The following is a 27268-nucleotide window of genomic DNA, read 5'->3' as shown; positions in this document are numbered from 1 at the left end:
CTTGAAGACCATCTGGAAGTTTCAACTGGTGCAGCATATGGTGGCCAAGGAATTATGGTTCACTAGTATAGCATCTCTACTGTGGGACATCCACTGGCTGCCAGTTAGCTTCTGGGTGCAATTAAAGTTGCTGCTTATCCCTCTAAAGCCCTTCACGTTTCAGGGCTTGGATATCTCTGAGATTGCCTTCTCTGGATTGAATCTGCATGTCTGGTAGGAACTGGGAGAGAAGTCTTGTTAAGAGTCTCCTCGCTAAGAGAACACTATCTATGGAGACCTCCTAGATGTACTTTTTCAGTGATGGTCCCTCTTTGATGGAACAACTTTCCCTAGATATTTCAACTGCCTCTTCCCAGCTGGGCTTCCAAACAGCTGGGAAGACAGCTGTTCAGGAAAGTGCTTGGGCCAATGTGGATCACTCTACTGCTGTTGGGTAGCACTGTCAGTGAATTGTTACTATAGTTGTGGTGTCTACTGTTTTTAACCCATGTTACTGCTGATATGCTACTCAAAACCTTTGGGAATTGAACAGCTTAGAGCAGTGTTCCTCAACCTTGGCAACCTTAAGATGTGTGGACTTCAATTCCCAGAATTCCCCAGCCAGCCATGTATATTTGCTATTTCATATGCTGAGAAGCCCAGCACTAACCTGAATGGCCAGATGCAGGCCCCATCTCTTCCAACTCTGAGACTGAAGACTTGGACCTGTAACTAGACACAGGTTCCCAATCCTTGAGAAAGAGATGGTGACGGGTGAGAATCCAGAAGATAGCCAGGCAAAGAAGCAGCTACCTACTGCAGAAGGTGTCCAATGAGAGCTGAAGCTTTGTAGGACTGAATGTAATAAAACCAAAGCTGCATAGCCTCAGCTGCATCTGGGTAGGGAATATGAAGGAGACATTATTAAGCCTGCCCAGAAGGTAGATGCCTAGCTAGGATAATGTTGGCAAAGGTGTTTTCTTGGAGATGAGAACAGCTTGCCAGTTGCCACGACTGTTTGGTTGGATAATCTACTGGCTGGAACCTCGGAAACTGCTTGCAAGCTGCTACTGCCTCTTATGTCCTTGACAAAGACTAGCAACAAATTGATAACTTTTTGACTTAATCTGATTGAAAGTGGACTCATGCCCCAGTCAACTCCTGTAGCGGGCAGAGAGCTCCCTGCCAGGGTTTTGTTAGGTTGTGAAAAAAACATGGATTGGGCACAGTTGCATTAGGGGTCACACTGCCAAGGATTGACTCAAAACGAATTCCAGAAGGGGAGAAACACCGTTTTTCAGACTTCATGTCCAACCTCAATTTTTGTGTGCCATTAAAAAGAAGTGTGGGGAGAGAGGGCGGAAGTGGTTTTGCATAGTATACTAAACTAGTCTGAAAAAGGGTTGGATAGTGTGTTGTTCAGCGTGTTGTAGGAGATGCAGACATTGCCTTAGCAGGCTATGTGGACCAAGCCATTGCATTAAGCCATAGTATGATTTATTTCTTCGGGCAATGCATGGTAGGTGAACACAGGAATGGTGGTTTGTCAACCTGAACTCAGCCAGAAAGAAAAAGTGTATACACCAGTGGAATGACAAACATTATTTTGATTTTTAATTTTGGGCACGATGATGTCTAAAGCCTGCACCAGGTTTAGTGCAGGAACTCTTTTAGTTAGCTAGGCACACACACACACGCACACACCAAACACATACGGCTAGCCATGTAGAGAACTAGCTCATTGTTAATGGACAATAGGAGTGTTTACTTTCCAGCAGCAGAAGGAGATGAGAGATACCAACAAATTGCGCTGGAGCCTGGGCTACACCAAGGCTGAGTATACAATGCAATGTCTGGATCTTGGCTGATGGGTTGGCTTTGGCTTGTTGGAACTGTGGTGAGCTTGTCCTGCTTTCCAGCATTACTGGAGGCAGCTCCTGAGTTTTCAGGTAAGCTTGTGAGATGAGCTAAAACTGGGACAAAGGAGTGTCCTGCTTCAACATCGACAGTTGCTATCTTCTGATTGGTGGTGGCTGAGGATGAGAGATGACCAGTTGTAACTCACGTTCTTAAACTTCTCTTATTCCTGCAGGGAAAACTGGGGAGATCAAAAGAAAGCAAGATCATTCTGAGAGAGATAGGGGGAATGACAAATAAAGGACTGTGTGTGTGTATGTTGGTGTGTGTGTCTTCTTTTGAACGGCGACTCCAAACTTTAAAAAAATCAAGGGGATATTTTGATTGTCCATTGACTTGAATTCACGTTACCCTAACAGAAATATTTCTATTTTAGAATTGCTTGCCAATAATGCTTGTGTTGCTTCTATTTATTTATCTGGCTATGCATTATATTGTCAGATCTAGTAGTATTTGTAGGAGTATATCTAGTAGTATCTTGTAGGACTCCTACAAATACAATAGATCAAATCTATAGTATTTGTAGGACTCAAATCATTCCCACAACGAAGGCTGTGCTACTACATCAGTAGAAACAGCAGCAACTTAGAAAATTACTTCCCTGCAATTAAAAATGCAAAGCTACACTAGGGTCTGTCAAGTAGCGACTGATACCTTCATCCGAAATGTTCAGTGCTGTCCAACTGGTTTTTTACTTGGTGACCTTAAGCCAAAGCCCACAATATTTAATAGTAAATTTGTGCTGGAATAGACTAGTCCTAATGAAATCCCACATGATGCTGGCACTTTCTGTAGAACACCTTGAAAATTCACATTTGCTTGCGTAAAGGAAGACTTCAGAACCTGCCACATTCTAGAACAGGGAATAATGGGAATGCTAGTGAGTGTTTGGCTGGAAAAGATGTCTCAACTTTCCTAAATATCAGTCCTCCTGATCTTTTGGGACTTGGGTTCTAGAGTCTACAGTCCTAGGTAGTTACCCGTACATCTAATGTCAAGTGCAACTAAGACTTCCAAGGTTTCTGATGTCTATTCCCTTCTTCTTTCACAAGGTTATTTGCGGAAGATTTTGAAGAATCACACTATCCATGCCTGTGATGGGGAGCAGCTAACAATACTCTGTCCCCACAAGACCTCCATTAGCATACTTTCTGCTTTTTATGGGCGCAGGGTACCCAGCCCGAACCTCTGTCCATCCTCAGGAGAATTCTTCTTGGAAAACATTGATTGTTCGTCTGCCACAGCCCATCAGGTAAGAGGCTCTAACACAGAGAAGAATGTTTTCTGCATCACAAACCTAAGCGTTGGTACTATTTTGGTCTTTTCTTTAAAAAAAAAAAGCCACAGTCTATTCATAACTTTACTGATGACTTAATCTCATAAAACAAGAAGGATCCACTGCCACCCAGCTTACGCCATGGAAATTTGGTGGTAGAATATTTTGCAAATGTTTCTCACCCAGATTTCAACCTTGTCATCTCTGAAGACATTATTACATTGTCATTGCACCTTCTATGATGGCTCATGCACATAAAATTGCTCTCCTGCACCACATGATCTGTGCTATAAGATTCTTAATGTACAGTCTGGAAATTACAGTAGTGAAAATGAAAGTCAATGCAGAACAAACATGACCAGAATGAAGGGTATTTTCCGAATCCAAAGCCAGACTTCCCCCAACCTGGATCCCTTTACATATCTTGGCTTTCCAATACCCAACATTCCTGGAAATGCTGGCCATGGATGATGAGAGCTGAAGTCCAATATATTTGGAGAGCAGCAAGTTAGGGAATGCCTCCATTAATGAGGTTGAATTATGGTTTATCTAAACAAGTCAACTTCCTACCCTACTTTTAAGCTCTTTTTCCCTTTTAAGTGTGGAATCATTAAGCAAATAAACCAAAAGACAGAACTGAAAAGAGCATCAGAAAGATGCTGCTGCTCCTGAAAGTCTTCCATGCTGCAGGACCAACAGCTTCTTTGAGAGCAAAGGAAGAGCAACAGAGATTGAGGAAGGGACGTTCTGGTGTAAGCCTTCGCAACGTGGGGCAACTCAGGCAGAAGGCAGCCTCTACCAGTCACAGCTGGAAAGCCCATTTGGGCTACCTAACTCTACAGGTGACAGCTAGGGTGTTGTCAGACAGCACGTTCCCTGATTTGGCTGTTGAGTTGTGTCAGCCAAGAAGCAAGACAAATTCCCAGCTAGGAGGCTTTCGGGAAGGATACCTTGCCATCTAGTGGCTAGCGAAGGGATGCATTTGGATGCTGCCCAAAGACTGGTTGGTGTTGAGATTTCTCCTGTAGGTGGATTGAAAGATCCAGGAAGGAATGTGCTGGAAAAGTATTTTCCTGACTTTTTCCACAAAGAGCCAAACCAGACTTAGGGCACATCTAGCTAGCTGGTTTAATGTGCTTTCTCCACAGTCTATGAAACAGCACAAACGTTTGCTGGGATAAGTTGCTCTGGATATGTACAGCTAGTCCTTGACTTATGACCGTTCGTTTAACAATGATCCGAAGTTACAACAACCTCAGAATAGGTGCTTTATGGCCTGTAAAGCACTTCTGAGCATCACAAAACATCACACCACCCCCACAGTCACATGATTGCATTTCAGGCGCTTCGCATTTACGACCAGTTGCAGTGTCTTGTGGTCATGTGATCGCTTTTTACAATGTTTTTTGCCATTTTCTGGCAAAAAACCAGCACATTGGGGAAGCTAGATTCACTCTAATGACTGCAATGATTTCCTTAACAACTGCTGTAAAAATGGTTGTAAAATCGGGTCCGGTCACATGGTGACTCAACTTACGACCACAACGACTTATGATGAAAATTCTGGTCCCAACTGTGATTGTAAGTCGAGGACTACCTGTGGCTGGTAATGAGGCTAAGGTACTGTCCTAAGCAATTAAACAATTGATGGCTATCCCTGCAGGGGGATAAACATCCACCAACTGATCCCTCTAAGATGAGCTGGGGGAACAGGTGAGTTTGGGCAGATACCAGAACCTTCAAATGTAAGTCCTGCTTGAGCAACCTGCTTGCCAGACCTTTGTAGCCACAAATGTCCCCCAAAGCAGACCACATGGTAAGTGTTGCAGTGCTCCACAAAGCACCTTTCCTACCTCAGTGTTTGTTCCTTCAGGAGTCTGAAGGACATGTCACTTTAGATCTAACAGTTTCTCCAGAAACCTTGGAACTGCTGTTCCTCTCCCGATGTCATGTCAATCCAGCAGCACAAGCCCGAATGGCTGGGGAGTGCAGTTAGCAGCAGCTGGAGAGAAGGGGGCATTCACCCAGCAACCCAAGGCAGCCAATAGGAGTTAGGCAGATCCCAGCCCTTGCCACCACTTTGCCTCTGCTGCTGCCGAAGTGATGCAAAGCATGCGTGACACCAAGGTTGTGGCAGGAGAAGGCAAAAGCATTATTTCTGCAGTAGACCAGAAAGATGCAGAGTTGGCCTTCGCTGTGGATAATGAGATGGAGGCAGCATTAAGGAGGCATCAGTTGGGGAATGTTTCAATGTACCCTTAGGACAGCTTCGCATTCAACACATGGAGTTTTTTTTTAATGCAGCTGTGGAGAAGATTGATCACAGCAACTAATCATTTAACTGTTTCTTGTCTTCTTGGGTCTTGTAAACCACATTCTCATCTGAAGTGGTTACTTGGTTTGCAAGAAAATTGGAGATCTACAGTCCCTTGGTGCATTGCATTTACAAGTGATCTTTGTCTACTTCACTTAAAACCTATTAGGAGTTTCAAGACAAAAAATGAAACAGGTTGGGAAGAAACAAAGGGGGGACATGAAGCCTGCTTTTTCTATCCTGGCCTTCACCAGACTTTCCATCCATCCAGCTGGCCACAGTTTAACTGGGAAAAATGAAGCTTGTGGTCACAAAATTCTACAGATTGCTGGGTTGGGGAAAACTGGTTTACACACTTCTGGGGACTAGTTATGGTCTTTTTAAATAAGACTGGGCTACACTCAATGCTTGTCCTTTCCACCAGAAAATGATGGACGAGTGCCAGGACCAACGATGGTGCCATTTCCTTGTCCACAGCCATGTGTTTGGGCCTGATCCATGCCCAGGAACACACAAATACTTGGTGGTTTCGTACAAATGCAGACCTGGTGAGTGAGTTCAGCAAGGCATTAATGCAGAAGAGGACAAGACTTGTAGGATCAACTCCACCCTGTGGTCTTCTGGAGAGCTGCAGGAGGCCATCCAGAGCTGCTATAACATCATTGGTGGAGGCATGGTCAAAAGTTTCAATCTCTCTGGAGGGCTTTGGGGAAGGGAGCAGTGAAAGCTGGTGGTGGGGATTGGAGACCTCCCAGAGGAAAGCTGAATAATTGCATCCACTCTAGGATTCCTGCCAACCTAGCAGTTCGAAAACATGCAAATGTAAGTAGATCAATAGGTACTGCTTCGGCGGGAAGGAAACGGCGTTCCGTGTCGTCATGCCGGCCACATGACCCGGAAGTGTCTATGACAACGCCGGCTCTAAGGCTTAGAAACGGAGATGAGCACCGCCCCCTAGAGTCGGACACGACTGGACTTTACGTCAAGGGAAACCTAGGATTCCTCAGAGATTCGTCAACAGTCCATTTGTTAACATAATAAGAAGTGACCTGTCCTTGTTTGCATACCACTAGGTTTATCTGATCACCTCTTAAATTGCAGCTGAAAGCACATTTCAAATGAGGAGAGGTGACTTTGAAGCTTTATCTGGAAGCACCTAGAGATGAAAACAAAAGCAGTTGACTAAAACTTTTGGGGCTAAATCATACTAAGCTGTAGTTTGACTAACTGTAGTTATTGAATTATTGAATAAACCACAGTTGCCCCAGTCTATCCAACACTTACAACCATTAATGGCTGGGCTAAGCCCAACAGAATTCTTCTTCAGGTTTAGCATGTTGTTGAACTCATTCTGAGAGCCAAACTTGTACTGATAGTCCCTTACCTCAAGTATGGCGCTAATAAAAGGAAGAGAGATTTTAAAACTTAAGGTTTCAAAATATTATGGGGGAGGGAAAGGGCAGGGACTACAAGGAATGATTTTGCTTCTTTCCCAGCCAATTATCGTCTCAAGACTGTGTGCGAAAATGACAAGATGAGACTGCAGTGTCGGAGCAAATCAGTTCTAGCTATTTATTCTTCAATCTATGGACAACCGTTGCGAGGGAAGTTGGAGTGCAGTTCTATGAATGGGACAGGACCTGAAATAGGTACACAGCAAGCCAGCATCTGCTAAGGAAATCCTAAGCATTTCTGCACTTTGTGAGGCTGTGGGCACTTCCACATCAGGATTTGGCGCTAGTTTGAAGGCAGCTCTGGACCGCTATGTTTCCATTATGGCAGCTGGTTGGAGAAGTTTCCCCATGGAAACTTGCCTCCCTCCCCAACAAGCTCACAGGTCCTGAAAGGGGAATGCTAGTTGGTTGGTTCTGCAGCTTCCTCTAAGCAGCCCAGCTCAAGCTAATGAAGGTGAAATGAACCAGAGTCCTATCAGTTTGTCACAGGGTGGTGTGTAAAATGCCACACTACTCTTTCTTTCCCCTTCTTTTCTTTCTTTCCTTTGGGTTGAACTGGAGATGAGGTGACCTTTGTTGCTGCAGAACCAGTCGTGATGGGTTTCAGCCTTTTGAAACGCTGGGGTGGCCTTCAAAGGAGAAGGAAAACCTGAAGATTGGAGAGGAAAAATGGTGGTGCAGAAGTGTTGTAAGGGAAAGAGATCCATTTTTAGTGTCACCTCCTTCAGACACCCAGTCCTGGTTCCTCTTCCTTTTGGGATAACTCATGGATGTAACTAGTTCTGAGCTGGGGATCCATTGTTGTTTATTCGTTTAGTTGCTTCCGACTCTTCGTGACTTCATGGACCAGCCCATGCCAGAACTTCCTGTTGGTTGTCAACACCCCCAGCTCCCCCAGGGATGAGTCCGTCACCTCTAGAATATCATCCATCCATCTTGCCCTTGGTCGGCCCCTCTTCCTTTTGCCTTCCATTCTCCCTAGGGATCCATTACTGGACTCAAAAAGTCAGCAATTGGTATATCTGGGCAACTGCCAAGAGGCACACTCCAGCAAGGGCTGATGCCAACTTCTGTTGTCCTAATGACCTGCAGCTCCTTTTGTTATTGCCTGTTGTTGCCTGCTCAACTCTGGCCCTTTCCCCACTACTCAGGTATAGTACTGCCTGTACACCCAGCAGAAACCAACATTGGCCTGAAATGTGCTCTCCACATGACCAACCACTATTCTCCCTTCATTATTAATTTCAGTTGAAAGCTGGACAAGAGAGATGTTAAGCTCAAAAGCAGTACCCTTCACAATGACACTGTTGTGAAAGTCAAATGTAAGGAGTTTGGGCATTGTCCAGGAATATTCTTTAGAGCAGTTTTTTTCCCCCCAACTGTGTTCTGCAGGGTTCCCAGAGAGACTAAGGACAGAAAAGAGAAAAATGCATCCAGGGGCATCCATGATTAGAAATAGTGGATTTGTTTTCCTGCAAAAGAAACAAAAAATAAAACCACGTCTGCCATTTTGTGGGTTCTGTTTTTCGTTTTTTTGTTTTAAACTAAAAGCTTCCATGGCCTGGAAAAGCATGAAAGCCCCTTCTCGAGGGCAGCAAATATAGTGAACTGGTTCTCTCCAGATCATCATCATGTTTATTGCAGCCCTAAGGCCAGACACAATGAAACTAAACAATAGCAACAATCTTGCATTAATACATATATATAAAAACAGCATGACATGTATGACTCTCCATGTATATGTATATACATATATATTCAATAATATATCCATTATTGAAGAAATGTCCAGGCAGGGAGAGTGACTTCTATCTAATGCTACTTCTTTTGGACAAGGACCCAAAAATATCCTCCCAGGTTGCCCAGTTTTGTGCTACCATCTGCACAATACGCCGCACCATCACTTAGATTTTGAATTTCTTAAGATAGTATTTTATTTCAATTCATTCTAGTATTTTCATTCTTAATTAATTTTGGATCATAGTATATTAATTGCTTCTGTTTTTGTATGTATGTATGTATGTATGTATTAATGTAAGATTGTTGCTGCTGTATAGTTTTATTGTGTCTGGCCTTAGGGCTGTGATAAATGTGATGATTCTCTCCAGATATTTTAAACTCCAGATCCCATAAGCCTTGAGACCATTGGCCATGCTGATGTGATCTCTTGAGCAACGTGGTCTAAAATATCTGGAGCGTCTCTTGATGAACAGCTGTTTTTGCTTTCAGCATCTTGACAGGATGGAACAGATTCACCCATGCAAGGCTTGCATTTTACAAATGAAATGAAATGAAATGAAAGCCATTTCCAAATGGGCTGCACCAGGCTGGTCTCTAACTCTTCTCTGGGAAATATTGTGACTCAGCTCTAACAAAATTGGTGGTCACCCATTTGAGAAAGGCTGTGGTAGGCACTCTACCTTTGGGGTCTTTTTGGAAAGTTCACAACTGAGCCAACATCCAGAATCTGCCATTCCTCCACACACACACACACACACCCTGGACTGACTGTGTTGTGCATGTGTGTGATTTGTAGAATGCATAGCTCCTGATGCCTTGAGGAGAGTGTCCCAGAGGTGCCACAAGAAGGAGAATTGCACCATTGTTGCTAACAAGGCTACATTCGGAGATCCTTGCTTCCCTGGAGTGAAGAAACAATTGAGAGTATCCTATACTTGTGGTAAGCAGAATAGCAAAATAACCTGCTGACATCTGCATTTGAGGCGGGAAGGACAAGGAACAGACAAGCTAAGTGATCAGGGGTTGACTTCTCCATTCCAAGTTAAACATGTTTGGGACTTTGGCATATCTTCTATAAACTAAGAAAAAAGCTTGTGTCTGTTTGATACTTTGTAACCTTTAACTGGGCAAAACGGTGCATCATAGGGCAATAGTTTTTGAACCAATGCACCTCAAATGGGCTAACTTACAGAATGTGTCCAAAATCCAGGACACATGACTCCCCTGGAATTGAAATTTGGCAAATTTTTTAAAACACTTTATGACATAAAACAAAATGCCATAAAACATTTCCTGTGGTCAGCTCCTGAGGTTTGACTGTGCTATACAGTTCAACATCAGCTACTTTCAAAGCAGATACACCTCTGAACATCTCCCTGAATTTTTAAGAACTTTTCCAGTGAAGGCAGTACTTTAGAAGCTCTGCAGTTGTTGAAGGCATTGCGGAATCTGGTAAGGAAATATCTCTGAAACGATGACCCAACGGGTCATGGGTTGTCTAGTATGAAAAAAAATCCTTGTCAAATCAAAGCCACTGCTTAACTAGCCTGGCATTTCCCCGCCCCTTAATTGTTGAACCAGTGATCTTCCCCAGGACCAAGCCCTCTCTTAGTGCTTGTATAACCGATGGCCTCATTTTAGCAATTCTGTTTTTCGTGTACATTAACCACAAAGCAAACATTGCCCCTGGAAACGGTAACTGTTAAACCAGCCTTTGTTTGCCTCTGCCCACCACCTGCAAAGCTTTCCTGTTTGTTTTTCAGTGCCAAGGCAGTTGCTAGAGGAGGCGACCCGTGACTCCCGAGAAGATCCCTTCTCAATCTCGGATTACACGCATGGTAAATATTCTGCCTTTATTTTAATCCACAGGACTTCTCTGGATTGAGAAGTAGCTGGGAAAAGACCTGCCCCCCATCATTCTCCTATCTCAGGTGGTGTGGGGGTGACAGTCCTTGTATTTGCAAATGCCAGGAGTGGGTGCCAGGAGACCTGGGGCCATGACATGGCTGCAGAGAAAGAGGAGAGAACAGCAGTGTGTACATGGAGCCCCAAAGTTTGCGACAAGGAGTTAAACCCCCATGTCCAAGAAACAGTTCCATAAGGACTGAGCTGGGCAAGTAGCCACCCAAGGCAAAACAAGAGTTGGATATGAACAATAGAACATTTAGGGAAAGGGAGTGGAAAAGAAATCCTTGAATGACACGAATGACTGGCTGGAAGCATGAACAGGATCAATTGGTGTCCAGAGGGATGATATTCCTGTGATACTTTTCCACAGGTCCAGTTGGACTATCAAGTTTTCTAATGACAGGCCGAGTTTTCACAGCCTGTTTTGCACATGGAATGGAAAGTTGTTTCTGTGGGTACCCTTGGGATGGAAGTGGCTTTTCCCAAAGGGATGCATTGTTGGAATTCATCGTGCATGTTGTTTGGGAATGCTGGGACTCAAACTCCCAGCCTAGCAGAGAGGATGTCAGCTTCGGCAAAAGTTGCTCTGGAGGAAAACCTGGAGGCAAACTCAAGGGAAGGAGGGAAGATGCTTCCTTGTGCCTCTTCCACAGGGCTTCTCATCTGTTTTTCACACCCTCTAAAGAACATCAGCCACCCTCCAGATGTTACCATGTTACACCTCTCAACGTCAGTTGGACTGAACCAGAGTGAGGGATTCTGGGATTTGTAGCTCAGCAATATCTGAGGGATCTTGGGTTCTCCACCCTTGGTCTGCAAGATGGAGGGAGGCCTTCCACCATGGCAGCACAGAGTGTAAGAGCATACAGGCAGCATATTGTGTTCTCCCTCTGTGACATCCATACTTCAGCTTTTGAATCTGGCATCTCTTTTGCCTCAGTTGTACTGGGCGCCTCTGCCTGGAAGAGAACAGGTCTCCCAGTGGGAATCCATTCCCCCTCAGCGGCTCTTTTCTGATTTCCCTCCTGGCGCAAGGTCTCAGCTGGGCTCCCCAAGGGGAAAAATGCATTTCCTTGAGACGCCAGTTGTGCTTCCCTAGATAATAAACTTGTAGCAGCCTGTAGGACTGACATAGCTCCCTTCAATTGTAACTCAATCCTTTCCCAAGGATTTTGCTACTGAAACTTGGTGGCACATTGCCAAATAATAGCAAGATGATTTCCTGCTGACCTCTGATGAGAAAGATGTTTGTGAATTCACACAAGATAATACGCTTGGTTAAGGGGTTTTGTTCTTTTGTTGTTGATAGATAGCACGTTGCACAAACCAAACTATTTGGTTAAATACATTGTGCCAAGCCAGAAATGCATCAATTTGGCAACCAACTGAAGCATATCATGTCAACGTGGCTGTTATGATGGTGAATAAACATAGCAGGGTGTGTTGCCTGAGGCCGCCTGCAGTCCATCTGTGGGCATAGAGTCATGAATATCTCTTCCATTTTTGCATGGTTTGGAAAGTTGGGGTGGGTGGGATAAGAAACAAAATGGATGCCTTAATCTTTCCTCACTCCCTCAATAGGACCTGGCTCCACCCACTTTTGAAGCAGTCCTTCTCCTACCCTCAAGCTGACCAAAGTTGTGTATTTCTGGCAACATGCATGTAGAAAACCTTGTATGAGGTCATGCACAACATGACACCATCATGAAAACTGCATGATGTCATTTGCATGATGATGTCATAAGCAAGAACCCTTACCTCCCTGTCTGATGCCATTTCGCCTCCCTCTTCAGCCCTTGACCACGGAATCTAGTGGCACAGAGGAAGGCATTGCTTTTGGTTGTCAAAAGTCACTGACCCCCATGGGAGAGATGTGGCCTTCAAAAGATGCATGAGCCAGTGAGTTTGTGCTTCTCCCTTAAGCGATCCAAACTAACCTGGCCTGAGAAAAGGAACTGTCTTCTCATGGTTCTGGAAGCTTCATCAGTAAGACCATCCTATCCCCTTATTTGCTACAGGTGGCTGGTACACCGGGCCGAGGCTGTCCAGGCGGTTCCAAGAAAATCTGATGATATTTACTAGCTCTCTGGAAACATTAGCCCATATCTGGGGTACGTGTGATCATCCTTGGCCCTACAGGAGTGGATGGTGTGACAGGAGATCAGAAAAGACAGCTGTGCTTAGGACTGAAGTGATCGTAATATGGCAAAATGTCCCAACATTTTACAATGCAACCACTGTGGGGTGGAGCGTAGATACAAATCTTCCCATTTCCATTTCCTCTTGCCTCTCATTTTTTACCCATAAGTTACATTTTTTCTCCCTGTCAAGCTTGGTTTCAAAGTTTGCACTAAGCTTTGTCTTTGGGTTCTTTTTGCCAGTTTTCCCTGCAGGTACATCCTTTTCCATTCCCAAATTTGTCTAATGCACCATGTGGCAAATTGTTTCTCCGGTAATTTATCCATTTATTAGATTTGTATCCCACCTTCCATACAGGGGGTCAAGGGGGTGTATGCCGTGCTTCCTCCTCCTATTTTGCCCCAAAACATCAAACGTATTTTGTACATCAGCCTCATTCGTTCAGACTTTTCCCTGATAGGTTGTTGGTTTTTTAGAAAAAGAAAGGGATTTTCTGGAAAATTTGCGAAGTGAAAATTTCAAAAGGATAACTTTTTTGTTGGTGTACACCATACTTGTAGAACTTGACATCTGGTGACTTCATGGACAAATACAGGTTGTTTCCTTGGGAATAATAGGGAACTGGTCTCCCCAGAGTGCCCCTAGAATGACAACAACAAATTAAATGTGTATGCTGCCCAATTCTCAACAACTCTGGGCAGCTCAGAACAATTTTTGTTGACTTCTCAATCTAGTCTACTGGTTTGAAAAATCCAAATCAGATGCATTTGGGTTCAAGGCAACAATCCTTGATAAAACACAAACTGCTCAGCAGCTTTGGAAGGAGATCTAGAACCCAGGGTTTTTCAAACGGTGTTCTGTAGAACTCTGGGGTTCCGTGAGAATTTGATGGGGGTTCTACAACAGACTACATGCAAATTTTTTTTTAAAAAAAGTTCACCCGAAAACAGTTTTCTATTACTAGAACTTTGCCTCTTGCTCAGGAGTTCTGGGATGTTTTTTCTTTTTTAGCTAACAGGCACCTTGCAGCCTGAAAAAGTTTGAAAATGCCTGCCCTGAACTAAGAAAATTATGGAGGAGAAATAAAGATATATTCCTCCATCTGATATGGAAGAGAGCACCAATAGAAGAGAATCTCTGTAGCTCAGGGCTGAACTGTGGAGTCCTTGGTGCTCTCTGAGCTTGGTTGTTTGCTTACAGATGCTTCATTTCTGGACCGGGCAACGAAGTTTTTAAAGTATTTTAAAAATGAACAGTGTACTAAAGAATCTCATGTTTTGTTTCTCGGGGCCCAAATGGTGGGTGCATCTTTTTGGTTCAGGACCCTGCAAAAACGGGAGGCTCATAAACTAAGCTAAACTGGAGGACTTGGTTCCTCCCCTTCCTTTGAAAGTTTTAGCGCAATGCTGAGAGCACCGGGTGGGCGGAAGGTAGTTGCCCAGATGCTGGGATCGGTTTCCTTGAATGCAGCAAGTTGAGGTGATCCTCTTTGGTGAGAGGAGCTGAAAATTAGAGTTGTGTTCTTTCTGCCACTGAAAGCAAAACCAAATTAAATGTTGTGTGATGGTGAAAATTCAACTGTTAAGCTGGAATCAATGGTTTGGATCCGTTTGCAGCAGGAGTTCATGCTGTTTCGCTGCTTAAGGCAAAGGATGAGAAGACCCCTAGTATTCTACAGATGACAAAAGACTCCTAGATGAACCTTATACATGGCATTTGGTGTCAGGACAGCTTTCTTCGCCCCATCTGATATCAGGGAGCTAGCCGAGGGGTCTCAAGGAAAATAATCTCACCCCCAGGATCTGTGACCTCTGGTCATCATCTCACCCTTCCCAATAGCAGGGCCAGCCCTGATTTTCATACTACATTTTCATAATCCTTCAGGGTTCTACTAGTCCTGTGACTCCTCCATCTCTCTCCCACCACTGAGAATTTAGGGCAAGTTTATATACAGCCTCTAGACCAGAAAGTTATTTAACTTTTTGTCTTCAGGATTTATGGAGTGAAGGTTTGCGTAAGGACGTGGTTCATATCTCATGCAAAGCCATACTATGTTGGGTGAACTTCAGTGGAGAACAAACAGGCTAACTGTACTTAATTCTCATTCAATGTAAGAGAAATTAAATCAAACTTATTTTTTCTCCTGGCCTCACTAGTTGCTTTTTTGGACTCCAGGACACGGCAGGCCATTCTAAAGCCAAGTACAGCCCTCTACCTGGACATACACTGCACATTCCAGGCCATTGTGATTGGTTCAGTAAACCAGGGTTGAACAAGCCATGGCTTGTTGTGGTTTGTGAATTGAGCATCATCTTCTCTCTTCACAGGTGTTCCTGAGAAGGCGGGCTTTTATTTCCTATGTGGGGTATCTGGAGGGCTGGTGTTTCTCCTCCTCTTCTTTGCCCCCAAAACATCCTTCTTACATGACCTCAAAGAGGCCTTCAAAAAGGCACAGTTGACTGACACCATACAGCTGGAGACAACCAAGTTGCAGGATGACCAGGATGAAGAAAATCGGGAGGACAGCTCATCCGAATTCTCTTTCGGCCATCTTACCCACAATTACCGGAACACCACCAACATCTTTGGGCCAGAACTGACTGCGGCCTTGGAGGGGGCAGCTGATCAAAGAGGTCATGAAGGAGATGAGATTTGGATCCCCAAGGAATCCAGCCCGTATGCCATCCACAAAATTAAGTCGGCCACCAAATGAGAAGGTGGAAGCTGGGAAGAGTGAGCTGCAATGGGTGAATATGTGAACTTCAGGTTTGTGTGGATGGAGGATAGCTTGTTACACCACTCCTCCTGAAAGGCTTGGGTGGGGGGAGGTTACATCAGGGATGGGGTACCTGCTGTACCCTGTAGGCATCCTGCAGATCCAGGGCCAGTTCCTTTGGCCATGATTATAGAAAACTGATGGCACTGTTTCCTGCCATTTTGAGATGGGAATCAGATGGGCATACTGTATTACAGTGAGAAATTGGAGACCCCAGGCCATGGGAGTGATGAGGCTACCAACCACTTTGAGACTCTGTACTTCTTCCTTTGCCCCTCAAAATTAAATGCACCCCATGTTCACCCTTGAGGTTGATTGTTAATAAGGTAACATTAAGAGATTCAAGGGAAGGTAGGTTTCAGCCTGGAAATTACTAAGTTGCTGGGGGTTGGAGGGGAAATCATGTGAACTATCTCCTTCCAAATGAGGTCAACCCTGTAGGAAAACCTTGACTTCCAGATGTGGGCATCTTTAAATCCTGAAATTATGCTGATGGAAAAAAAAAAACAGAAGTTGACCTGCCACCCATCAGGAGTTACCAAAGTTAGAATGTTACTTACAGATCCTCTTGCTTATTCTGCTGAGCGAGCCCTGGATGTCTGCCTCAAAACCTTACCCTGATACCACCAGGGATGGGTGATTTGAACAAATCTTTTAGGCATTCAGAAGCCAGTGGTTCTTGTATTCTGCATATTTCACTAGTGCGGTTTGTGTGTATTAAATTTCTTGCATTCATAACCTGACCTAAAGCCATAATGTGTGAATTCACATACAAATAACAAACAAATTGATGTTTAAGCTGTGTGCAAATCATATTCTTTCACAACTGGGTTTTTAGAGGCATTGTTGTTTGCCGCGCACAGTTCTGAATTCAGAACTTGGACAAATTCACAATGGAGTTGGTTTAGTTCTGCTGATCCTGGGCATATTATAGTTTATTAAATTAACCAGCTAATTGTGGTTTATTCAATTAGACTCAGGTTAAGCAAGCCATGGGTTAGCACAGCAGTAGCCCTTTTTGTTACTCAGGCCAATCATTGTTATATAAAATATAACATAAAAGTATGATTTTAGTGGGGACGCGGTGGCGCTGCGGGTTAAACCGCTGAGCTGTCGATCGGAAGGTCGGCGGTTCGAAACCGCGCGGCGGGGTGAGCTCCCGTTGCTCGTCCCAGCTTCTGCACACCAAGCAGTTCGAAAACATGCAAATGTGAGTAGATTAATTGGTACCGCTTCGGCGGGAAGGTAACGGCGTTCCGTGAGTCATGCTGGCCCCATGACCCGGAAGTGTCCCTAGGGACAATGCCGGCTCCAAGTCTTTGAAACGGAGATGAGCACCGCCCCCTAGAGTCGGACACGACTGGACTTTACGTCAAGGGAAACCTTTACCTTTACCTATGATTTTAGTGACGAGAAAGTGGGCCAAAGGCTGCCATTTTTTTAAAAAAATCTTCCAATTGTATTTTAAACATCATTTGCCAGCTACGCTTATAAAACAAGCCAGTTGCATCAGCTCCCATTTCTAGACTCATTTGACAGGGCTAAGGGTTCAAAGGACTCTATAAAGTAGACATGAAAATACAAGGTTTTACACAAAATATGAACCTGGGCCCCATGGATTTTAGTGTGCAGTGCTATGAAACTTGGTACCTTCAAATTTAGTGATGTTGTCAGTGTAACACCCAGGCAAAGACAACCTGGTGTTCTCCAAGTATCTCAGATAACTGCTCCCAGTTTCCCTTTTTGGAGGGTCGCTGACCATGGTGGTGGAAGCAGGTGGAACCTGCTGTCAAAATATCTAGGACACAAGATGAACATCGCTAGGTTACTGTTCCTTTCATCATGGTCTGTGAAACTTATCTGAATGGGCAGCAAATGGTCCTCCAGATGGGGCTGTCTTCAGGGCTTTATATAGCCTATGATCTGGATTGATGGGAGTTCAGTCCAAAGACATCTGGAGGGTCATACATGCCATGCTGATTTTAGGAAGCCATCCTGATAAGAGTTTAGCCCATTTCCTCACCTCTTTCAAAAATGGGGAGAATTCTACAAATGGATTTTCAAAGGATATAACAACATTTGCCCTGCTTCTCCTCCACTTAATTTCAGTGGAGTGAAATCTATTTAATGGACCAGGTGGGGAGAGGGAGAGTCCATTACTGCCAAATGTTCATTAAATTACGAAGTGTTGTTGGTGGTTTATGTCATTGGAATCCATCGGTGTCATTCATATAAGGCCATTATGCAAATGAAAATAGCTGCAATTGATGTAAAATTTATGTAAATTAATGGGCGTTGTATGCAAGGACTCATATTCAGATGGAAATTTGGCCTCTTGCATCTGAAGTCTGTTAAAAGAGGTGTCTCAAAACAAGACTTCCCTGTGCATCTTTTCTCACCCCATTTTTGCTCCTTATTACTATTAATGGTTTCCTTGAACAGCCGGTCACAGGTCTCTTCCCTTGTATAGTTAATATGTGGAAAGAGAGCAGAGGTCATTTTGATGTATAGGTGGCTTTTCAAATGGAGGGGCACCATATGTATGCAAAGGATTGAAATGTTGGTGCCACAAAAAGAGAAGTGGTAGATAGATGGGCACTGGCTTCACCCCCAAACTTCTGAAGTGGTTTTGTACTGCCTACAAATGTCTTCTTTGTGGCTGTCCTCACCAGGCAGAGCTCAAAGCTCTTCATCAAATGCCCAGCCAACCATTTACTGAACTGCAATCCAGCATCCAGAATGTCTCTTGGTTTGCCCTCAAAGTCTCCTGCAAGGCCAAACTGTTCCTCCCGCACTGCGTCTCGGCATTAATTGCCTTACTTACACTCCACCCCACCTCGCCCGTGTCAAGGAGGACAAGAGGAACATGTTGACAAGCCTGGGCTGCTACAAATGCTGCATGTGGGGAGGACCTGCATTAATGAGGCCAAGGATACTTTCTAGCCCTCCTTCTGACCTGTCTCTTTCAGCATCCCTAACATTAAGACATGCTGATGAGGCTGGAAGGAATTTAGAAACCATCAGAGGGTCCCTGCTCCCTCCCTCCTGAACAAATTAATCTGCAAATCCAACCTTCCCCAACTAAGTGGGACGTCCAGCCTTCGAATAAAAAAAATGTGTACATTTGCAACCAACTGCAGGAGATTGAATGAGCCCGAATCTCAAAACACTCCATCTGCTTGGAAACCTCTGCCATGACTCCTGTTTCTTCTTCTCGATGAAGGCAATTGACACTTGGGACTGCTCACGACCAACCCCTCCCTCCCACTTTATGGCCAGCTGGTTCCAGGAAATTTCATCACACTTACTCAATCTTTTAAGACATTTAGATAATGTATTTACCAAGCTTGCAAGGAGTAAAAAGTACAACATTCAGAAATATAAAAAAGTCTCTCTTATGCATTTCTGGATACTGTACAAGGGCAAGAATTAGAATTCAAAAGTAGATGTATACCCTGTGTTTCAAATTTGCAACACCACGCATCACGGAATTAAAAAAAAAAGACTTCTGTCCGTCTTGCAAGTGGCCGATGGCAAGACCAACTAGTACAAATACAGTGCCAGCTGGATTTTAATATAGGTAGGAGACTTAGGTTACCTTGACTGTACATAAGCTTCTCAGGGAAAACAAGTTGTTTAAATCCATCTAGGTGTACAAGGAACGAAAATGAATTTCTGAGGGTTACAAGAGGGTGTAAGGAAATCTAATATACTGAAAAAGTATTAGAGAAGCAAAGCGCTGACATCTTCTAGCAAAAGGAAAGATTTGGTTCTTTTACAGACAGGTTGCTAACATCAATATTGTATTATCTAGGGGAGTGTTTCTCAACCGTGGCAACTTGAAGATGTGTGGACTTCAACTCCCAGAATTCCCCAGCCACCCGGCCACCCGGCTGGGGAATTCTGGGAGTTGAAGTCCACACATCTTCAAGTTGCCACGGTTGAGAAACATTGGTTTAGGCCAACCTTAACCATGTAGACTTGTGAATCCAGTGGAGTTCAGTAGGATCAGATCTTTGACAAGCCTGGTTAGAATGTAGTTTAAAAATTACTTCTGGAGGAGACCAAAAAGAGGTTCTGAAGTGCTTATCTACATAGAAACCACTGTGCAAAGTCTCTTGCTAGCGTGAATTTGCCAGTTGAAACATAACCATAATCAAATTCAGGTGACTCAATGACTAACGTCTTAGTTTCATTTTGTTTTTTTTTGAGTAGCCCTATGCAATAACATACAAGCTTTAATGACTCATTTTTAATTCTTCTTGGCCACATACCCATACAATGGTTTCTCTCTGATACATCCTGGGAAAGAGCCAGGAATGCCTTTCAATTCACCTTGGATCATTTGACAAAAGGCAGATTACGTCTCCTTGCCATTCAGGGCTGGGTGAATGCACCTGGCCAAGATATATTTGTAGGATTCATCGTCATGGTCAATTAAAGTGCTTCCTTAAAGTCTGTGGTGGGAAATCATAATCAGTGGCTTGAGGACATCCCCTCCTTCTTATGATGCAGTGATGATAGAGTTAGAAGAAAAGGATTTCAGGATTTCAAAATACCCTCAGTTAGCCAAAAGTGTGTGTTTTTTTAATACTGAAAGGGAAAGAAAAGTAGGATTTGGGGTGGGGTACATTCATTTGGGTCAGTTGTGAGCTCTGATACATTCATACATTGCAGCAATTAACCAAAAAGCCAATCAGCTACCCAACTCATCATCTCCTCCATCCACACCTCCAAACTTCTGATATTATTTATTATAGCATCTTGGGCAAGGCTTGAGTCAAGAAGCCAATTTTTTTAAACAAGTCTAATAGGGAAATGGAAGAAGTAGAAGAAAGACTATGAAGGCTAACAAAAATTGGCTTTTGTCTGTTGAATGTTTGTTCATCGCTTCCTCCCCCAGCTAAGACCCAAAGAATTCATGAACAGCCAGCTAAGAAAGGAGTTCATTGTATCAAATTCTAACCAATTTTCCAGGTCACAGAGAGAATTCAGACCTAGCTACTGCCCAAGGATATTTTATCTGTCCTGAAGATGAAACATCATCTAACATTTTGGAAGTCAGTCTTGCTTGTCTACAAAAAAAGTTTCAGATTTGGCCTTGAGGTTGAAACAAACAAAACCAACAGTGACATTTTATAAATGAAAAACAAACAAACAAACATGCAAGTCCCATAGATGTCTACTTGGAAGGAAGTCTCCTTATGATTGGCGAAGCCTATTGGCTGATAAATGAGTCCAGGATTATAACTTTAGTTCTTTAGGTTCATCAGAAAGAACTGATTACATTAGGCTTTACGTTGCCAAACTGAATGCGTTTGAACTCTTTTAAGTCTAACGGGGGCTACAGTAAGGAATTTCTACATTCACATTTTGCCAGGCAAATCTGAGCCATCTATCTATTTCTCTACAGCCAGCAAGGCACAAGTGAAGAACAGTTTGCCATTTTCTACCCCAGGCTTCTGCTGTGCATTTGTTCTGGAAAGAATTCAGGGGATTTGGGATTGCAATCACTGATACCTCAGCCAATTCCTGAGCTTTCCTAGGGGCAGACTTTTCTGACCTACACACAGTAATTCCCCCCAAATTCACTTGCTCCTCCTTCTACCTCATACCTGAATGAAGAGGAAGAAAAACCCTGTCTCCTTTGCAGTTGATAGTTGTCCCTTCTGTCCCCTTCTGAGAAAGGATAACAATAATAATTTTAATTCTATTTTCTGAAATATGCATTGGGATTGCAGGGATCCTGGAGTATGGCAGTTAGGAGTTCCTCTCTTTCTCCAAGATTTGCCTCCAAAATGCAAAAACCAAGCACGTAGCATTGCAAGGATCCTCTTGATAAAGAAGGCTAAAGACACTGAGATGAAAGAGGGAAGTGCTGACAATCTGCACTCTGGCTCCTGTTTGTTCATTCCCAATTCTGTCTATGAGTGGGTGGGATGCAGAGCAACAAACAATAGCCAGAAAATTTTGAGTGGGATCAATGGAGCTGATTATATAAATGTTTTTCCTGGGTTACACATTTAGCTGTTCCACAAAGCAGAGATTCTCCAAACTAAACAATGGGCGCTACTAACAAGTAAAATGAAGGCAACGTCTTCCATGTCCTTTCTCAAAGGGAGGAACACACATCGTCCCTTCCATCTTCATAGCTCTATGGTCACTGTTCCTATCCCAAGCCCCCTTCACAAGTTCTCTTCTGGAGATGGCCGTGTTGTAGGAGAGAAGGCAGCCTTACTTCTCCTAACGGTCTACAGCTATGTTTGGACCACAGGGTTTCATGGTGGATTCTAGGCATCATAACCTCAACATAACTGAGGGATACCCTGGATACCCACCTAGTTGGGATAATTAGTAATGTTTGTTATACTGTATACTCAAACAAATTCAGAATTGGTGCTGGGTCACTCTGCAGCAAAGAATTTAAAAAGCCAGTCATGTTGATAAGACAGATGAAAAGATGGATCTCTTCCATCAGGACCTCTTTCCAATCTGAGAAGAACAGTGGCAAAGGGAAAACAACCCCCCCAAAAGGGGGGGGGTGTTGCAAGAACCTGTCACGATCAGCAAAGCACAATATATATTTTTTCTCAACTTCTCAGCCAGGACGTTAATTACAACCTCGATTGCGCAAATCCATGGCAACGGATTGAGGAATGTGTAATTAAAGCCCAACAAGCAGGGAGCCAAATGCCTTTTTGAGCAAATTTTGGTTCATCTAAGCAGAAGGGATAGGAGATGATTCCATCCTGGATACAAAGGAGTATTAATAGAAGCATGGCTGGTTTGAAGTATGATAATGTTGCAGAAGTATTCCACATAGGAAGGAGAGAGACTTTGCAGAGGAACAGAAGGACCAGCATCTATCTCCCTGTGGCCTTGGCTTGAATAAAGCTCATGAAGACATTTTTAGAAACATTCTAACATAAAGTAGAAGAAAAAGGAGGTGCCTCCCAAAAGAATGAAGTAGGAGAAAAGTAAAAACTCTTGTAACATTTGGCATTGCAGAACAGATTCAATTTTATTTCGTTAATGATGCATCACAAGAAACCTTCATTCCCACGTGTGATACTCCATTACTTCTAATATCAGACCTGTTTGAGATGAACCCTCAGCACTGCTTTCCCCATCCAGAGTATTTCTCAGAGATGTGGATTTCTGATTTCCAAAACTACCTATAAAGCATGGTCACTATTGAGAATTGAGCAACCATGGTGCCTTTAGATCAGTTGAGGAGGCAAGTCCAAGGTGTTGAGGCAAATGTTAAACTTGGTTGGGGAAAAGAGTTCATACAAGTCCATCACCTGATCTTGTGTCACTGGATGATCCTCAAGAGACTGTGTGAACAACTGTCCCTAACCAGGAGGACTTCACACAGAAGAATAACCAGTTGATATGGTTGCCAAACAAGTGGATATGCATGTGCAATCACTCACAACTTGCTGGTCTGGGCCACGGTTAGCAAAAACAGAATGCAAGATAGGGCTCCAAATTAATCAAGAATACAAAAGTTCAAGAATCCCTTTAGTATTCCTTCTGTCCTGGATGAGTACACTCAATCCAAGGATTGAACATAATCTTCCTGCTAAGTATTACTTCATCAACTGACTCACACTTTACAACATAAATGAAAATCTATAGAAGAAGAAAGAGGGACTGAGAAGATCATAAAGGAACTGTAATTCTCCTTAATGGGAAGGACAAATGAAGGACCGCCCAAGGTCATATACAGTAGATAACTTGATGTGATTTCCAGATCTAGAAGAGTTTTATGCATTTAACTAAAGCTGCCAGCAGCAAAGGGCGCAACTTATCAGCATCAGTGCAGTACACAAACTCTTGCACATTTTGGGGCTCCTTTGATTGGTCTTAATAAAGGTATCACCCAATTATTTGAAAGGGGACATGCTCAGTTTTTGTGTGTTTTTTCCCCACTATGAACTAATATGACTGATTGCTTTTTATGGTTTTATGTGGGACACGGAAGAATAAAGCCATAACAAAACAACGGGCATCCACCACTAGATGGTTGTCAACTATTGTAACCCAGGAGATTCTCAAGGGTTACAAGGAATATAAAGGGGAACTGAGTGGAGGAAGAAGTTGAATGAGGAGAAAAGTTAATCTTAGGTCAGGTCAAGACAAGGCCAACAAATTGGTCTACCGTAAGAAATAAGCTAAGTCAGCAACCTTTTGGTGGCAAAACCATTGAGAAATTTCCTCCAGGCTTTTAGAAGGATGAGGATGACAGCCAGCAGGTTGATGATTCAAAGCAGGCAATCCAAGTTGTAAAGCGGACAGTCAGGCTGGGTTGAATCCATAACTTTAATAGAACAGATCTTCTGAGTACACATTCTAGATGACAAAATCTCATTTGGCTGATCTCCTTCTACTGGGCTTTGATTCACCTGGCATCTGTCAGTAGGACTATTATGGCATTCTCCAACCCAGGTGACCTTGAACAGTGCTGACTCAATAGGTAACTATTATGGGCACGTACCTGGTGGGAATTGGAGCAGACCCTACATCCTGAAAGCTAGAAACTCTCATTTTTCTAGGGGAGGTTACAGAGCATTTAGTGGACTTATGCAAAAGAAGAAAAAGAACAAGAGGGAGAGAGCTTACTAAGAACCAGCTAATCTCTGGCCAAGAATAAATAAAAACCAGCAGCGTTTGCCAAATTCTGGAGTAATCCTAGGCCTTCGTTTTCATTTACAAGCAAAAATGTAGCCAGCTTCTTTTAGACTGCAAGCTTAATAGTTGCAGTGGGAGCAGGATGTCTGTGCATCACCTGTGATACTCCCCCCACCCCCACCCCAGAAAATAGGAATTTACAGGAAGAATAATAAAACACATATCTGCAATAATGGGCATGCCTAGTCCCTAAACTCTATAATGGTATTTTGCTGCTTTGTTTTTTGAAGAAAATGAAAGAATGATGGAGCAGCAGGGTTAGCTAGCCACAGCTGGCCGTGGTGTTCCCACATCAGTCCCTATTTTGAGACCACACGTGCGCTGTTACTCTGAACCCCGTTTCTCTCTGCTTGATCATGTGGGGGTTCCCTTGGCCACAGGGCTCTAGACATCTGCTCTCCCTTCTTGCTCTCAACGCATCTCCCGCCATGTGGCAGCCCAAGGAAAATCTTCCATAGAAACTTCCAAAGACAGCAGCTCAGATATTCACAAGCCCAAAGGGAAGCCATCTATACTGCCCCTGGCTCTCCAACGGCATAATAAATCAATCACCAATGTTATGGGTGTAAATCGGTCCAATAAAAGGAAGAAAGACCATCTCTATACATTGGAGGTGGTGGATTTGCATGTTACATTCCCCTCTCAAATTATTTAAAACCTCAAGCTTTCTGACCAAGAGAAAAATTGTAAGCCCCAATCCTCTCCTTGATAAGCTATGTTTGCTTTGAAGTAGGTAAACAGTCCCTTCTTTGCAGCCGCCAGTGGTCTAGACTTGGGTTTTACATATGTATGCATGATACGCTCTGTTTTCAGTAGGGGTTACTACTGAAGCCCAATTACAATGAGTACAGTTTTCCATTATGAGTTTTAGCACTTGGCGATATTCCTGAGTTTTCTGTATGGGTATGCACAAATGTGTATGTACGTAGGTATGTATTCTTTTCTTAATTCCTAAGGAAAATGCAACCCTTCTCAGCCTTGTAATCCCATTGCTCTGTTTTTCTAATCCACATCTCAGTCGACTGCAGTAACACAATTCCATCCCAATTCTTCAAGACCCCGAAGACTAGGGTTTTGTTAAATGTTAAGCATCATCCTTTAAAAAGCTCATACACATCTATTCTGCCTCCTTCTCTCCATCCCTTAATAGTGTGACATCATCGGGGCAGGGACAGTTCTGCAGAGAGAGCAAGTCTATTGAGGCACAGCAGATGCCTGGGGAAGCATTTAGGCCTGGCTAACTTTTTATGCAGATAACTCCTCCCCACCCCCCAAAAAACCCACAACCCAGACAAAGAAAATAAAGTCCTGATGCAATCCAGAAATAAATTGAATATGCTCAGGCAGGATATGTTGAATTTCATACAAGCAGGTAAGATACAGCAGGATTCATAGAAAACTAAGCTTTGAATACATATATTTCTATATACATCTATATTAAACAAAGTCACCCTGTTTCACTCTGCATATGTGACAAATTGCTGTTGGCTCCTCATAGCAAGTTGCTAAAGGTTCTACCCTGTTTCATTAGGGGCACTTTTTGGTAACAAGGAAGTCGGAGGCTGCATCCACAGACCATGCTTAACTGAGTTACAGGAAATAACCCATTCTTTGGGTTTGCACAATATACTCATTAACTAAACTGGGTTTGCACCACACAAAGCCACATCAACCCTTCCACACGCTTAACCAAGGTTAACACAAACCAAGCTCAGCAAGTTATGTGAATGCAACCACTTGGCCTTTAACTGACATGGTTCAGCGGGATAACGAAATGCAATGTCTTCTAAATGTGTTAGATTAAAACCCCAGAAGCACCACCAAGCAGGAAAGTCAGCTGGAGTTTTGGGAATAGAAAGTGTGGAAATTCTCAGCAAGCAACACTCAGGATTCTTGGGAAAATCTATGATAAAGCGTTAATAAAACGAATGTTTGCAGTGAGGACAGTGTTAGGTACAGCTGTTGTCTAACTCTAACTAGTTCTGCAATTGTAGAACCACTCTTATAAAGAGCATCACATTTAGGAAGATTATTTTTTAGGCAAAAGAATGCTAAGGCCCGTAAGCTATACATCAATATTATATCTGCTAAAACGAATGTCATGTTCATTTAACTGTCATGGCTCCAGACCAAAGAACCAAGGAGCTTTGGAACTGTCATTTTGTAAACAAAATTCAGGAATAAGGGAGGTGGGGGAATGACCCATTTTTTTTAGTAGTCTCCTGCATCTACAATTTCCAGGGTGGTAACAGGAGTTTAACACTCATTTCAACCTATCTAAAATTTGCTGTGCAAAATCTATCCTTCTGAAACTTCCCACAAAAAAATCCCTTTGGCAAATCATCTTTGCCCAATATGGCCATGCAAATTTGAAGAGTCTTGAATTTTGTTCTAATATTTTGGCGGAAAGGGGCTATGTTCCTTCAAAGGTAGAAGAGTCATCCTGTGTTAAAATTATAAAGATAGAACATAAGGGGATATGGACCCTTCTGAGGAGGGTCATGTCCCCACTAGTGATTTATAGTGTCTTCTAGAGTCATTCATTGTTGTGCCAAAATAATAGTAATGAGGACAGGTTTTATATCACTCAATGATGGCAGCGTGATGCTATGAAGACCTTTTAAATGACTAGAGCGGAATATTTTAGCTATTGTTTTTAGAGGTTTCCCCCTGTTTCTGCGGTAATTAGACCACTCAACTTATTTTGGTATTTGCTACACAAGAAAACATCCTGGGGAAATAGCTTTGAATTAATAAGGTTTCGTTTTGCAGGTCCCTGGTTTGAACTTTGATTCATTCCAGAATAAACTGGCAAGATAGATAGATAGATAGATAGATAGATAGATAGATAGATAGATAGATAGATAGATAGATAGATAGATAGATAGATAGAAAGATAGATACGTCAGTCTGCCAGTGAGCTCAGAATATCAGTCGTGAGCATCAGAAGAAACCAGATACTGGATTTATTCAAAACGCACATTGGAAATATTGTGTGTATTGCCCTAATCCTCCAAGTTGTGCTACCCTCACAGAATCTGTGAAGAAAGGGATCCTGGAACATAGAGGAA

At 43.2% G+C, this 27268-nt stretch overlaps 1 protein-coding gene across 2 annotated transcripts; it reads left to right on the top strand.

Moving 5' to 3' along the window:
• The first annotated feature begins 1784 nt into the window (after window positions 1-1784).
• On the top strand, window positions 1785-16575 carry LOC134504533 (protein eva-1 homolog C-like). Of its 2 annotated transcripts, XM_063313789.1 has the most exons (8): window positions 1785-1928; window positions 2949-3148; window positions 5911-6034; window positions 6983-7135; window positions 9477-9620; window positions 10444-10518; window positions 12607-12699; window positions 15055-16574. In XM_063313789.1, exons 1-8 carry the CDS (start codon window positions 1829-1831, stop codon window positions 15438-15440), a joined length of 1275 nt encoding a protein of 424 aa, XP_063169859.1. In that variant the 5' UTR covers window positions 1785-1828; the 3' UTR covers window positions 15441-16574. The 2 variants fall into 2 exon arrangements, with proteins under 2 accessions (XP_063169859.1, XP_063169860.1); XM_063313790.1 differs by lacking the exon at window positions 12607-12699 and having other exon boundaries at window positions 15055-16575.
• Window positions 16576-27268: the final 10693 nt, after the last annotated feature.

Source organism: Candoia aspera, chromosome 12, assembly GCF_035149785.1.
Source record: "Candoia aspera isolate rCanAsp1 chromosome 12, rCanAsp1.hap2, whole genome shotgun sequence".
Taxonomy (NCBI): Eukaryota; Metazoa; Chordata; class Lepidosauria; order Squamata; family Boidae; genus Candoia; species Candoia aspera.
Note: the sequence above shows the minus strand (reverse complement) of the source record. Positions and strands in the feature narration are given on the sequence as shown.

What these genes read in the sequence shown, in the direction of transcription:
- LOC134504533 (XM_063313789.1), top strand. Translation starts at nt 1,829, where the DNA reads ATGTCTGGATCTTGGCTGATGGGTTGGCTTTGGCTTGTTGGAACTGTG. An exon ending in TGGGACAGGACCTGAAATAG is followed by an intron (nt 7,136 to 9,476) that starts GTACACAGCAAG and finishes TGTGATTTGTAG; the next exon opens with AATGCATAGCTCCTGATGCC. An exon ending in GAGAGTATCCTATACTTGTG is followed by an intron (nt 9,621 to 10,443) that starts GTAAGCAGAATA and finishes TTTGTTTTTCAG; the next exon opens with TGCCAAGGCAGTTGCTAGAG.